Here is a 17182-nt window from a genome sequence, read left to right on the forward strand (position 1 = left end):
TCTTAATTGTTGAATTTTATAAACCTAGTAGAGCTTCTATGTACATTTAGAAAAAATCGTACTAAAAATGTACGAATGTATCAATCTTGACATATATCTACTTGTCGCGTGGATTGGCAGGTACCTTTATAGGTTTAAATAGAATGATTAACGAAGGTGTAAAGAAAAAATAATACCTACTAAAGAAAAGAACGATTTTTTGTAATAAATACAATGTGTAGGAAGTGAAACAAAAAAAAACCAATTCGAAAAAGAGTCCGATCCTGACAGATCAGAAAAAATAACTTGATTAAACATTCAAGTTTCAAGTTATTTTTTCAGATCAGACAGGTTAAACATTCAATTAAGGAAGAACAAAAAATAAACTGAAAGAGTAAAAAGAATAGTAAAAAATAAAAGAATAATAAAAAATCTCGAATATAAAATAAAAAAAAAAACAGTTAAATATTGATTACGTTCCGCACATTTTGGTCATTCTTTTTTATTTTAACTTTATATTAAGATCCACCTGACAGAGTATTTTGCTAGCAATAGGACAGCTATTATTAAAATTCTTTCTCCCTCACATCACGAGAGTGATGAAATTGTTATAAAGACATATCGTTCGTGTGCTTACACCATAGGAATTTATTTGTTTCCTATTCCTTATGGTGAAATTGTATCAAATATTAATAAAGATCTCCATAAAAAGACTTCAACAAATATATTCTTAAGAGACATGAAATTCAATACAAAAGCCATACAAGTGCTGTTGTAGTCGTTTGCAATGGGTAGTTATACTCAGCTATATAGCAGCTATGCAAAGAATAGCCGCGGATAAGTTATATGTCGTCGATATAACCAGCTATTGGTTGTAGCCTCGACACCCGGCACATTATAGCGCAACGACGATTAACTGCTAATTGGTAACTACGTTCACCCGCCAGCTATACTAGCCACGGCAGCTACCGTGGCTATCGGCTACCGAACCAATATCGTATGCTAGTTGATAACTTATTAGTTAAATACCTCCAATATTCTATTTTATTTATTTAATTGACTTACTAAGTAAAATAATATTAAAAAAAATCGAAAGAAAAATTAAATCATGTATGTATATGGATATTATCAAAATTTATATTATCAACAATAATAGGCGACATCTATGAACTTTGAGTTGATCCGTCCGATTATTGTTAATACAACAGATCTTCTTAACTTATTCTATAGTTGGCACCGCTATGGAAAAAATTAAGAGATTGTTTTACTAATAGATATACAACATAATAATAACTACAAAGTAGTTCACTGAATTAAAAAATAAAAAAAATACAGAATGACATTTACTACGTTGAGGATTGAACTCGATGTAATGCAAATAAGCAGTTATTTAACTAAAGAGTTAGCGCAAAACGTTACACTATTGGTTACGTTGATTATAAAGAGTCTTTCGTACGATAGCTGAATACCCAAATCGCTAGTTATTTAGCTGCCAAAAGTTATTAAAATTTCCGCTAGTTACCCACCGCTACTAGTTGTAGTCCCAACACCCAGCCCAAGCCCTACAGTTCAACATGTTTCGCTGGCAGAAAGATTAAAAAGATTTATTTCTCGTAATCTCACTTTAAACGTGTTCGTCGAATTCCTTGAACATATATAGTGTTAAGAAATCGTGATAAAGGGTATTTTTAAATAGTACTAGTCAATTGAAATTTAAAAATATCCTGATGAATATCGACGCACAAATATCAATCATTTTGTTTGTTTTATCTGGTTGTTTGCCTTTGCTAATTTTTGTTTTAAAAATGCGGGGTGGTTTTTGATGTTATTTCGTTTTGATCCCAAATCGATTAATTGGAATCGAATCAAAATCACATCGAATAGAAATCAAATGGACTTTATTTATTGTTCACTCTATAGTCATTATATCGTATACTTTAAGTCTCTTCAGTGTAATTTCAATTTGATCCCAATTTGATTGCATCGAAAGTCACCCCGCTTGTTTATTTGGAGTACCTATTCATCATTATCGTGAAATGATTTTATCTATGGGTTTTGTTCTAACTCAACGTGAATTAATGCAATTATTTTCAAAAGGAGTTTTTTTCCATTTTTATGATAATCGTTAATTTTTTTTCTTAATACTGTCATTAGAATAGAATATAATAGGACTAATCTTTATTCAAATAGACTTGTTTACAAGCTGTTTTAAAACGTCAATTTTATATTATTGTACTGCTGGGTTCAGGATGTTGTTATCTGCTGGGAAAGAACTCAAAAAGAAATATACTGTTTTCAAATTATTATGTATAAGACAATTTTACATTTGCATGGATACTGTGAATGTGAATGTCATTAAAAAAATAAACAAAAAAATCGAACAAATAGGTGAATAGCTCTTATTCATTTCCTACTATGTACAATATACTTACATAATAATAGAATGGTGAAAGGTACATAAGTGGGTGGAAATAAAATTAAGGATTAGTTTCAAGAAAAATTTAAATTGATAAAACTAACATTGAAATAGGTGCAGAATTGATTTTTGAATTGTATTAAAATAATAAAAATAAATAATGCAATACGTAGTTCAGTGTTCTTGACACTCGTAACAGTATAGCATTCCAATAACCAGTGGGGTTACTCTTAAAATAAATTCCAATATTGAAATTGAGACGTTTTGCACTCTCGAATTGCAATACTAGCGACGAAATGGTTCTATACTGTTCCAATAGATGCATATTAGTGTAACTTGTCAATGCAAACTATTGTAAACCGATCCCAATTATAACCTAATCCCTAACTGTTGCTTCATGAATGCAGTATAAAATTGTCATTGGCAATAGATTGGATTGATATTGAATTCGAGTGTTAATTTTATATAACATGTAACAGTTAGTGAAACGGAATTTTCCGGACAGATTAAAAGACGAAGTTGATCATTTACTATTCTATTGATTGAACTACAGAAAGCTTATTAGTATAAAATTCAATTCACAAGATATTTCAAATGAAAAGCAAATCTCGTACAAACGCAATAAAGTGCAATCTAGCATATGTTTAAAATGCTGACACCACATATCGACACATAATCGATGTTTCTTAATTGATGATTACTCACATTTTCTATACGAAGTGTAATTTGCAAAAATAGCTAATCTTAGTAATATAATATTTGTTCTCCTTTAACCAAAGGTTATCTATAAGAGATTGCTCTAGCGATAAGACCGTCTTTTGTACCTTTATGTATATATTTTAAACTGTACTTTATGATACTGTATTTCACTTAAATTGTTTAATTATCATTGTATATTTTATATGTTTCTGGTGCAATAAAGAGTTAAATAAAAATAAAAAATAAAATTGTTACTAGACGATGTCAGTGCATGTGAGATTAATTTAATATGAGAAGTTTTAATAAGAATAATAGTAACCAAAACAATATTTTTTTTAGGATTTTTGTCAGTCTGTATATTCCTGTATTATACAAAATCTGAAACTAAATTATATGGCTTTATTCCTGAAAGTCTAACTTAAAAAAACTGATATGTTTTATCTTGATATGTTATGTAGATCTATTTGATTGATTTTTTCTTCTAAACTCCACGGGCACCAAGTAACGGGCAAAAGACTAGTCTTTTATAGAAGGATAGAAACTGATTGACGCATCAATTCATTGTTCACATTACTGGATCCAATGATAATAATAATATTTCTTTTTTATAGATTACTAAGATCCATTTTTATTAGTAAGAATTGGCTTAAACTATGTTAGTAGAAAAAAAATACAAAAATCATTTTATGGCCCCTATAATAATTATGACCCAGAATAAGAAGATCGGGCTATCGTATTTATTACACAATGCCCACAGAATGCTGTTACTGCTGCCACCCAGTCGGTATAAAAGAGATGCGATCCGTTTACGTCTGATGGCATAAAAGTCATCTGTCGATGCCGCTGCAAATATTGTGGATGCACTACAGAAACGTGGCAACCGTAACAACACCCTGAAAACATTATTGTATTGAACACGCAGAGCGCTGTATGCCCGCCGTGTGTAGTCAAACCACAGGCTGCTCGTGAAAAAGATTGGTAATATGCCAAATATTTGGACTGTTAAAATTTTTGATAGAAGCTCCTTGGGTGATACGCCAATTGAAGCATTTAATATAAAAGGGTATGTTTGTTTAAAACTAATATACACCAGTAGGAATTTAGGCATATATTAAACAAATACAGAGAAACTGTACTAAAATCATCTGCTTGGGTACTTCTATCTCATTTGTGTTTCAGCCGTGAATCAGTTACGTCTGCATGTCTGTGTTTCAGTCTGTAAGGCTGTGAAGCGTAGCACCTTATTCTTCAGGAATGGTAACGCATGAAGGGTATCATAGGCGACACAGTATATTCTGTCATGTATATGGTACTGTTCATGTCTTTAGGCGGCAGTAATCGCTTTTCATCAGGAGATCGTCAGCTTTTTTGCCACTCAAAGTTGTATAAAAAACATAGGCAGAATTAGCCCAAACAGAAATGTCTTTCTAACTGTCGCAAATTTAAATATATATGTTATTTATGTTAAGAAATGACTCTAAATTGACTGTGTATCGCTTTTAATTATTGTTTTGTACTTAATTTCATTTATTTTTTTATCTATTGCTTATGAATTTTATTGTACTTACTATGACATTCAAATATAAAATATTGTTTAAGAATAAATAAAACAAAGAAATAGTCTTTTTTGCTACCAAAATCCAAATTTTGAGCGATGTTAAAATAACAAGTATATTGTTGCATGATTAACGATTTATAATTCGCTATCACAGTTATTTTTATATAATCAATTAGAAACATTAAAAATGTATAAATTCTTTTTGAAAATTTACAGATAAATGTGACGTTGCCACGCTTCAAGCATAAATTATGTATTAAGGCTCTTAAACAAAAAAAAAATGGATAGAATAAAAAAGTTTATTGGAAAGGGTCATAATTCTACTGTGTATCTTGACAAAGAGAAACCTTATACCTACAGAAATAGGCAATCATCCCTATTATAAAATAAACATTGATATTTCGCATACACTAGTTGCGTTATAAGCAAACCTTATAAGTTCTGGCTACGGGAATTGTTATTGTGAGCGCAGAAATGATTTGTTGTTAATTTTTTCTTAGTTTGCAACATTAACTATAAACCACAATTCATCTTTAGAATAAGTAAAAATAAGAAAATAATAAATTCATGTATAAATTTAAATTAATGATGGCATCGAAATTACTGTTTAATTTATAATTGGACACTTGGTACTTTATTTTTCTTCAATAAATAATTCAATTGAAATTGTGATATTTATTTAACGTTAACCATTCACTACTAGACATTATCCTTCCCCATAAGGGAAAATTTGTCAGTAGTTGCCACGCTTGGCAGGCGGGTTGGCAGCCGCAGTTACGCTTTTAGAAATGTTTTAAGAGGGACGCTGCTGCCTATCCCTCGCCCTCCCTTAGTCGCCTCTTACGACACTCACGGGAAACGAAGGGTTGGCCCATTCAATTCTGGGGCACCAACGGCGAATTATGATCTTATACTATATTAATTTCGTTAAGAAGAAAAATATTCCTATACTAATTTTATAAAGAAGAAAGATTTGATTATTTATTTGTAATGGATAAACTCAAAAACTAAACAAACTATTTATTAAAAATTCTTTTATATTGTATATAAAGCTGCATTGTCGTAGAATAATGTAGGGTATATATTTTTTCGAAAATTCTGTCTACCCGTGCGAATCTGGGCCCGATCGTTAATCAATAATATTTCCATTGTGCTTACCTTCACTTGCAGATTTATACTCGCAAATTTAAATTGTTCTTGGAAATTACATCCTGATTAAATCTGTATTTAAAGCTTTAAAGGTTAAATAAATTTTATCTATCTAAAATATCTTTCCGAATCGTTAATTATGTTTCAAAGTACCTGTACACGTTGTACATTTGGTTTAAAATTCATGATTAACTAGCGACCCGCCCTGGCTTCGCACAAGTGCAATGCTGTACCCACAATTATCCCCCTAACATATACAATCGCGGACTTTTTGTAAACCTTCTTAAGATGTATAATATTGTAGTACATTATTTAGATCTATCTCGTAGGGTTTAGCCAGCGTTTGCAATATAAGCGCAAAAAAAAATGCGTTTATTTACGACATCACATTAGAAACCTTTAAAATTGTCAGTCTTTCTCTACTATATTATGCAGATATTATACATACAAACATTCCTCTTGAATCACTCTATCTATTAAAAAAAACGCATCAAAATCCGTTACGTAGTTTTAATGAACTAGACATATATAGGGACAGACAGCGGGAAGCGACTTTGTTTTATACTATGTAGTGATATTTCGGCTACATATAAATTTTAGAATGGTTAAAATTTTACAAACAAATATTTTATTTTGGACAACAGACTATAAATGGAACAATTCAATGAAACCATAGGAGTTAATTACACAGCTGAGCTAGTATATAAACCCAATTCTTATCTAAACATAAAGTCAATACTAGGTTAAACATGTCTGTACATCTCAATGTTTTATAAATAATTACATGTAAGTGTCTGGATATCCATCATCCAACCAAAAGGTAACACTTAAATTTTCTGATGAACTGAATGTTCTAAGATACTTGAATTTTACGACTTATTTATTGAGATGTTTTAGTTAACTATAATTATTTATTTTAAGTTGCGGAATTATTTAAGCTTTAAACCCTGTTTATTATTATAAAAACGTTTTCTTTTTAAATATTCCCAATGGACAATTCACTTTACTAGAGGCAGACTAAATAAATGTTGTGTGCTTGCATGTCTTTGTTTCACTCGTATTTTTGCCGTGAAGCAACTTTATTTGTACGATTGTGTATTCGAATTAATGAGTAGTGAGATGTGGCAAAGAAATTACAGAGTGACGACAGAGGTATAAGATATTAATTCTAGAAATAGCAACGCATGAGGTCACAGTGATGCATATGGTAATTCACGTCTATAGACGACGCTTACTACTTTCCATCAGATGGGCAGTCAGCTTTACATAATTCTTATTTACATAAAAAGGTATATTATTATGATACTAAAATAAAAATTGCTTTTAAAATTTACAGCTTCATATGCTTAGGTAGTAACTCGATTGACGGGAATGTATGATCCCATAGTCTATTATTGTACTTACTTCCGAGTATGACTTTTCAATAGCGGACCGCTTGATGGTGTATGTACGAAGGTCTTCCAGCAGGTCGCACTCATGCTGGTTTTTAGCGTGGAGCTTGGCAATCTGCTCAGTGTGCAGATTCTTTAGAAACTTCGTGTAGTTACTCTGAAACAATAAATAGTTAATTCATGATGAGATTGTATTAGATATTGTTGGACAACTAGATGAGACAACTAACAATCCATGCGGAACGCTGTGAAGCAGACATACAATCGTTTTACAAACACATCATTTCTCAGGACTGGGAACACATAAGAGCTGCATAGTCATCATGATATATATATATATATATATATATATATATATATATATATATATATATATATATATATATATATATATATATATATATATATATATATATATATATATATATATATATATATATATATATATATATATATGAGACTTAAATAGTGAGTAGCAGTCTATTTAGTACATTTCGATTTATAATATCAATACCGAAAAGAAAGCGCATACTCTTTTTAACTTAATTTTATAATTGTTTCAATGTAGTCGCGTTTGACATGTTTTTTTAATGTGTAACGTAGAAATAAAAGTTATATGGATTTCCTTTATATTTCACCCAAAAAGTCTGTACTCCACAGGCAAGCTAAAAATATTCACTAAGATACAATATACTGGTTTGCAGTAGCCACATTACATTAGAGACAAGACGTAAACTGACGTTAATGAAACATGTATTCCAGCATATTATAGACAAAGAAGATAATCAGTTCGTATGTGCGCCAGAATATTATTTAAGAGAGCGACATCGTAACTTCTTTGTCTTACCGAGATGTAGAACAGACATAACTAAATATTCTCCCCTCACATTTGTACAGTATCTTCTTGACAATATGCTCAATAATTATTTACAAAGAGATATATTCCATTGTACTACTGATATAAAGTTTTACAGGATAGCAACGTAGTTTATTTCTAGTGTTAATTAATTAATATAAAATGTATTGTACAATATGTGAAATAAATTGTCACGCAAATTGTTAAAAGCTGTAATGTCCGACAAGTCGTTTTATAAATAAATAAATAACTATCGCTACTTACGTATAGAAAGAACGTAACTACCACTTTTGTTGAAAGTGATTTAATGTTACAATTTTGTTCAAAATTTAACGTTATACCAATCTATATATTTATAATTTATAAATAAATTAATAACGAAATAAAATTCTTACCAACCCATTCTTTTATTATATTTGTTTATACAAAAAACAATTCAAATATCAAATTTATACACGCATCTGTATCATGTGGAGAGTGCTACAATCGTAAAAAAATTTTGGTCATAAACGCAAGTGTCAATCTGAATAATTGAGGTGGTTAGAACTTTTAAAATATACATTTCCGTCAAACTTAAATTCCACGATGTTAAATTGTATTCAATTAAATACAAAAATTTTCACAACACTTCAAACAAAAACTTTTTCGCCAAAATGTTTTTTGACTCACGTTTTTTATTTCTCCTGATAAAGTTTCTGTTTTGGTGTTTACGCTCTTTTTATCCCGAAGTAGCGAAATCGAGACCAAATATTCTTTCAAACTTTTTTTTGCTACTACGTATATAAATTTAGAAGCCCGTGAAAAATAACTTTATTAGACCAGGAAAACGCAAAATGTATTAATGCAAAACCCATTTCAATAATACGGTTTAATTTTTCACGTATAGGATAAATCGAAATTATATTTTCTTTATGACTAACTACATCAGGGGGAGAAGGGATTGGTAGTAATGGGAATTAGCAATTCCATTGTTAGCAATATACCCCATCAGGTCGACATCAACGCAGTTCTCCCTGGAAACTATTCTGATTATTGTTGAATTAATTACAATAGGCCGAATGACCTGCTTCATCCTCGCTGATCACCCCTTACTGGTGCCGCGCCAATATATACCGTTAGAGCAAGCGGGTTAACCATTCCATTATCTTTCATTAAAAAAAACTAGCTACATCGCTCGACTTAACCCATGTGAATTTTAATAATAATATCCTATAGCTTTACCTGTATTTGTTGACTCTATACAAAAAGGATTTTTTTTTAAACTTTCCATTATGAATTCAATTCTTGTACAAATTACAATAAATACATTCGAGATTAAGATTCGACTTTATTTTTGTTCGCTTGCGCCTTTGTCTGCGTGTAAAGTAGTAATAGTGCTTTAACTAAATAGTACTTAGGTATGCTTTAACTAATAAAGCACTAAAAGATAACAAAAAAACAAACTTACTTTCACACTTTTAAGTATTATCTATGTATATGTACACAAATTAAACGTGATCGAGTAATAAGCATCCGAACAATATTTCACATTTGTAATAGTAGAATTGAGCGCTGACAAATAAATTATACATATCTGTCTGTAAATACAGGAATGGGCAGCTGAATATTTAATACGTTGATGGACAGATAGGTGGATAAAGCGGATCTTTATTTCAGTGAAATGCCAAGGGTATTATATCTGTCTAATAATATTCTCTATTTATTGCACTTATAAATTATAATAGTTTTAAAGTAGGTGGAAGAGATTAATTATAATACGGACGGATAATACGGATACTATTACTGTTGCTAGCAATATACCCCGGTCCCCCATGGAAACCATCGTGCTAAATCCCAGATGTATTCATCATGATAAACTAACTGACCTAACTCTTCATTCTCACCTATCATCCCTCACTGGTTCTCCGGCAACGTATACTATTAGCGTAGACAGGGTTACCGTTATATTATATACATTAAAAAAAATATAGTTATAGATATCTATTATTAGTTTATTTAAGTATTTATTTATTACTAGCTTATATCGGCTGCGTGATCGGGATAAATTCATTATATCAAGATAGAAAGTAGTTTATGTCGTTATCCATACTATATAGTATGTGTATACCAAATATAGCAATTGCTTAAGCCGTTCAGGTGCTAAGAGGTAACAAACAAACTCATTCATATTTATAATAATAATTAGTAAGACAAGTATTTCTCAGCTTATTCAGTAATGCTTGTTAATACATATTATAAGTGTAATAATATATTACATCTTTCAATATGAATTTTCAAAATGATGTTTTTTTCGTATCTTTAGCTAGTATCTAACTAAAAATTTGTAGTAAAAAGTAAAGATAAACACAAATACATATCTATTGTTGGCTAGCTTTTAACCCGCTGCTTCGTATGCGTAGTTTTAGAAATAGATAAACTAACAAATAAACTACTTTTAGATATCGTGACAAAATACACAAACAAACGAAAACATAAACTAGATTTTAATATAGGTCTTCAGGAATATAATATTGAAAACCCCATATAAATTTGGCAGTAAGTTGTGTATGACAAACATACAAACAGACAACATTTTTAAATTTTTTCTTAAATATCTACCATATATGGATATCTTCTAGTTACAATTTTATTATAATAGCAAAATACAATTACTGAGGAAAGAGTTGAAGTGAAGAGTTGTTAAAACATATTTTAAAATCATTCTTCCCTGTAATATAATTCTAAAAATAATCGTAATACAAATATAAAAATAGAAATTATTTTGTTTTTAAAGTAGCCATATTTATGTATACCGCAAAGTACCTAATCTGATCTGTATCGAATAAATGTTAATATTGACCTAAGGAAAGTGAGGTCTCTGTAAAGAATACAAGGGTTCCGTGACCCCATTACAATATTCATACTGAGCGAAACGCGTCGCACTACCTTTAGCAGATTTTCAAAGTAACCTTTATGACATTTTTCCAATCGAGTGGACACATCGGCAGATGATTTCAAACAGGTGACTCTCACGAACTGTGCTTATGACGTCTTACATAAGTAAGAAATCATAAGCATACGTAGGACGTCACGTCGTAAACAGAGTTCGTGACCGTATATATTAATATAAAATATTACAATTGACAGTTCGCCATTGTCTATTTTTAACTGATTATTTAAAAAAATCTATGCTAGAGAAGTAAAACGTTAATCATAGAAAACATTCCATATAAATATACAACTAAAAATTTTGTATCTACCTACTTCACATAACATATTTTGCTTTGGAATTTTTTCCAATACATTTTTTGCATCAAAATATAATTTTTATATAAAAATATTATTGCATGATTAACTAAGTTAACAGAGAAATTTTTAAACGATTAATTAGAAACATTAAATATTGTTGAACGCTCTTAAATAAATAATTCAAAATGTAAAAGAAAATATTGTTCCACAAAAAAGCTACAGTAAATACAAAACACATGTAAACCAATAAACGGCGAGATTTTTTGTAAATAATAAAAAAATAATTAAATCGTGCAATTGAGTGATTGCCAGCTGTGTGTATTACTCGTACATGTAGATTTTGTTTCGCAACAAACATTTCTTAGTTGCACAAACAGGACAGATTCATCGTCACAAAATTAAAATGGTATCAATATCAGAGTAAAGACATATCGATTACAGAATTAATTGTAAAAATTGGTTTGTTTTGTAAAAAAATAATTTTAATATTTTTAAAATATAATTTTGTATTATTATTATTTAAATATATATTGTATTTAACATCTCTCTTTTTATGGGGGTAAAATGTTCAACCATGTGGGTCTTAGCCAAGCATGGTTGACTTTAAATATATATATATATATATATATATATATATATATATATATATATATATATATATATATGTGTGGAGACGATGACAATGATGAGGAATTATTATTGTAATGGATAGGCTCATGATTTTGTTACGGTTTCAGATATTGTTTTCCATATAAGAAACAGTTTTGTTGCTCAAATGGAAATGAATGTCCTATTTGCAGACACGAAATTCAATTATTTTTAACCAACTTCAAAAAAGCAGAAATTTCTCAGGTCGATTGCACTTATTTATGTTTATTACCTCATAACTACGTCATTTCTAAACCGATTTTAAGAATTCATATTTTCATCTAATATACATTCCCCGTCCCAGGCTCATAGACATTAGAATATCATGGTCGATTCAGTAGTCCAGTTTTTGAATAAAAATAATTTTATTATGATATTGGTAGACATTAGTCTTGCTGATTAATCGATATATTTTGCCAGGATTAAAGTCGCTTTTTGCAAAGTGTATCTTTTTTAGATCTCCGCAAATGTTTTTGTAAATGTGTATTTGCGATACCTTGAAAATTATGATAGTTTTTATTTAGTTAGGAAAGGAATGGAACCGGTAGATGTTTTTAGGTAGTAAGTTTTTTAGTGTTCGCATAGTTATGCGAATCCTACGTAATGAGAATTTGTCGACTAAAAACCGAAAACCGACAAAGCTGAATAAAATTATGTGAGTACACACAGTAATAGTGAAACCGTTTAACGGTGAATTTTCATATGTATTTTTTTGGCATCATTGAAATAACAATGACATAGGTACAATTCATATTATATTCGGCACGTTGTAATATGGTGCGGGTGACAGCTGACATTTTGGCAGTTTTCCTGTAAGTAAGAGTGGATATTATATTGAGTGAGATTTTTGGTGTTGAAGTCAATCTATTGTGTTAGTAAACAAATAATTGACATTCCGCTGATGTCCAGTGGCAGTACAAATAAAAAATCTATTAATACGTTGAATGATTCAATTTATTATTAATTTCATTATATAACTTGGTTGCCTTTTTATTAAATTGAAATTTATTCTATTGAAAGAATTATTTCATAGAAAACAATCTCGAGTCCATAAATTATGTTTTAAATATATATTTTTGTATCATCTTATCGATCTGTCAGCTGCTCCATGCTGTAACGCACAGAGTAAATTTTGCACGTTATTTTGTAAAAATGTGGAAATATGATACATGATTAATTACTCGTCAAATTACAAAATCAAATTAAGATTGCATTTTATAAAAAAAGCTGACTTCAATTGTGTTAAAACCAGTTATTTCGTTTTAAAAACTAAACTGATTTAGATAAAATTTCCATGGGACCAATCTGTAAGTAAAAGTATGCTTTCAGTTAGAAAAAGAACCAATTTATTTTTAACTGACAAAGTTATGAGACAACAACGTAAAAAATTACAACCGAATGAAGAACCTCTTTCTTTATGAAGTCAGTTGATAATAACAGATTTCTCTATGAACTGATTTTTAACTGTAAGATTAATACTAGACGTATTTGAGTTACGATATTTTAGGCTAGTCTTGCACTTAAAATATAATGTCTACTTACAAAACTTATTTTAAAACGAAAATCAACGTTTTCTACAATACAATATAATCCTTTAGATGATAACTTTTCAAGAACGCAAAAAAATATATATTTTAGATTTAGTGATTTAGAGACTGAAAATATAATAATTTAAGAAACCGCCTGATCAGTATAATTATATCTGATATTATGAAAGTTACTCATGCCTAATAGTGGCAGCACAATTATATACCCTTTGAGTGGGTCCTTAATGAGTTATTATGATAAAGTTATATATCTATAGTTATATAGATATATAACTATATCATATATATATACAGTCTCGCAGTCGTTTGCTTGGGTACCTCTGTCCCATTCGTATTTCAACTGTGAAGCAGTTGTGTTTGCATGGCTGTGTTTCGGTTTGAAGGGTGGGTTATCGCGTGAATTTACAGGGTACAGAGGAATAACACCTGAATCCTCAGGAATGGCAACGCATGGGGGTATCATGGACGAAACAGTATACTCTGTTATGTCCATGGCACTGCTCAGGCGACGGCTACCACTTTCCATCAGGTGGGCCGTCAGCTTGTTTGCAATTCTAAGTTGTATAAAAAAAAGTCCACCGATCTAGATATATAATGATATACAATAGTCTTAGTTATACATTAATATAAGCAATCGATTAAATAGAGTTTCATGAATAAATGAAAATGTTTTGATACAATAATTAGTCCATATTTAATAAGTAGATACTAAATAATGAACGTATTAAAATATTTATTCATTTTTGTCGATGCAATTCCAAAGCCATCAGGCTTCATAGATGTCACAGTTAACGGTGTAATAAAAATGGAAAGGGTTTCCAACTGACCTCAAAAAATGAGGTTTTTAATTCGACTATAAATTTTAATGTACGTGTAGTACGTTACTAAATGTTATCGTAAATTTTAAAAGTATTTTCCTGTTTTGTTGTTTTAATGGGAACGGTTTACTTGTTGATCTCATACAAAATTTACAAAAATCGGAACAATATTTTTTTGGGATACAAATTTATAGGTACTTCACAAATGTGCAAGTTTGTAAACAAAAAGTTTCGATAATTACAATACCTGATAATTCTACACCAAAAACGTTTCAAATCAACGACGATAATAATAATAGCAAATTCAAACAATGCAAAAGGAAAAATAAATATTTTACAAATACAAATTATTTATAAGCGACTTTTGAAAGAAGGAAGTACTCAAGTTACCTGATTTTTGCAACTAAGACGATATTACGAGATTACGTCGCAAAATCTGAACTGATTTTCTCAATTCTATTTGTAATGGATACAGTTAACACACGGGATGGTCCCATATTCATTTTTTGAAGATTGAAGCTGTCGTTTTTCTTTGAAGAACAGAAAACCGCTTGTTGCAAAACAAAATCTGCTTGACATACAATTTCGCATTCTGAATTTAAATATTTAAATCTTAAATTATAATAGATTTAAATATACCGCGTGTATGAAACATCTTTACGTGGAAGGGGGGGGGGATGTATTACTTTACACATTACATTTCTGCATGTTTGAGATCTCTAAATCTATTTTAGTTTAAACTATTTTCTAATATAAATGTAATATTATTTAACACTAGAGATTTACTCCACAATCTAGTAGACTATCTAAACCAACTATCAAATAAAATAATAATAGGTACCGTCGATGCCTGTATTTTAAAGGATTATATATTTATATCTATAAATAATTTTCCTAAGATTTTAATAACTAAACGACAGGATAATTGGATTTAAACTTTAGTTTTTAAATAATTATTTAAAAAAACTTCTTATTTTTAGTGGGCATTTGTATCTTTGTCAATAATTGATACTATAAATACCTACATCTATGTTACTTATATACAATTATTATTTAGAATACAGTAAACGATTAACTGAAACCATGAAATATCTGATGATTAACTTCTTAAAGTACCTATATAATGCTTTGTTGACGACTCGACCCAAATCTCCATAAATAGCGCGTTTGATTAAAATATGAAATTGAGTTTCACGTTTCTTCGTGCGAATACCGATGGCAGATCTGATTACGTTAATCCGTCCAATTATTTATCGATAAAAGGAGCAATTTAATATCTACCTGACCACTTTTTATTAATTAAAATATTATCCACAAAAGGACAACGTTATAAATAGGGACAAGATCGAGAAGGAGGAAAATGAATGTGTAATGGAATGAAAATGGAATGGAAGAAAAATAAAAGAATATAAAAAAAAATAGAGACGACTTGCGAACCTTCTCGTTTCTGAAGATGTATAAAAAAATAATATATTCACAGAGGTAAAATATTAAATAGGAAAGTCAAAACAGCTTTGTCGGCGGTAACAGTGGGATCGAAATAATAAGTAACACTCGACTCGCTTACATTTTTCAGAGCATATTTTGAACACGTCACATTCGACTAAGACTAAGTATGGCTACAACTAGAATGTCACAAAATGTGGGGCCCACGCCCTTTAGGGGGGCAATTTGGTAGTTATGGGGGGCAATTAAAAAATGGACTCGAAGAATTTTAACCCTCTTGCTCCGGGCCATTTAAATGCAATGCTACGAGTAGATATCGGTGTCAAATTTAACAAAAAAAATAAATAAAAATAAAAATGCTGTAAATAGTTATTAGGTATAATTTCGTTTGACATTACCAAAATATCAACTGGGCGATTAGAATCATCGAGTAAATTTTGTCGAGAAAAATTATGTATGGAGGCATAAAAATTTTAGAAATGTTCAAGTGGGGCATGATACAAAAAAGGTTGGGAAATACTGATCTAAGGGCACAAGGCACAATACAAAAACTTAAGAGAAAGAAAACGTAAAATGAAACCGTATAGCAAAAAAAGAACTGACCGAGACCGATGCCTAATAATGAAATATTAATGGAATTGAATACAACATTTTTTGGAATTGAATTTAAAATGTGATAAAAAGTCGAGCGTATGATCGCCCCCTTTCAGATTATTTGGTTTTGTTAATAATGTCGCGTTAATAGTTATAATCATTTAAATCGAAATGTATATTATGTATTTTATATTGTTTTTTTCTCTACCCAAAGGTTGTATATATATGTATATATATATATGTATATATATATATATATAGTAGTTCGGTTTAATAAAAAGTAAAGAAATATTGTTTATCATCTAGACGAGAACTTTGAAATTAAATTAGTACAGAAATTTAATACGGGAGGCGTAAATTTGTAAATAACATTCCAAATTGATATTTAAAGTTAGGTAGATTAGAGATTTAGGCATTATTAAAACAGAGATTTAAAAAATTCGTTAATTATAAAATGAAAATACAGATGAGTTCCGCTCTTTTCTAATAAGATATATTTAACATTTTATATACAAAGGGTTAAAAATATAATACACAATATTATATGTAGGTAGGTGTGTATTGTCTATATAAATGGCTGTGTTAAAACATTGAATATTGACATGCTGAATGTAGACAATAATCCTTATTAATGATATTTTTAATGTGAAAGTGAGTTTGTTTGTTACTTCTTAGCGCTTAAACAGTTCAACCAATCGTCAAAAAATTTGGCATACATATAGTATTTGACGAAGGATGTAAGCTACATTTTATTTTGATCCATGAATATGTTCCTTCGGGATAATTGAATAGTGGAATAATAACACTTTATATTTAGCAGTAAGACTTCAATACTATTATTTATTACCATTTA

At 29.7% G+C, this 17182-nt stretch overlaps 1 protein-coding gene across 1 annotated transcript in view; it reads right to left on the reverse strand.

Annotated features, from left to right (window-relative positions):
• The window catches only part of LOC113519744 (protein nervous wreck), a 78091-nt gene that overhangs the window by 57560 nt on the left and 3349 nt on the right, over window positions 1-17182 (reverse strand). The window contains exon 2 of the mRNA XM_031911436.2: window positions 7206-7349. Coding sequence (XP_031767296.1) covers window positions 7206-7349 — 144 coding nt within the window. The remainder of the gene's footprint in view (window positions 1-7205; window positions 7350-17182) is intronic.

The sequence above is a fragment of the Galleria mellonella genome, unplaced genomic scaffold, assembly GCF_026898425.1.
Source record: "Galleria mellonella isolate WM207_F2 unplaced genomic scaffold, CSIRO_AGI_GalMel_v1 utg28, whole genome shotgun sequence".
Lineage (NCBI taxonomy): Eukaryota > Metazoa > Arthropoda > Insecta > Lepidoptera > Pyralidae > Galleria > Galleria mellonella.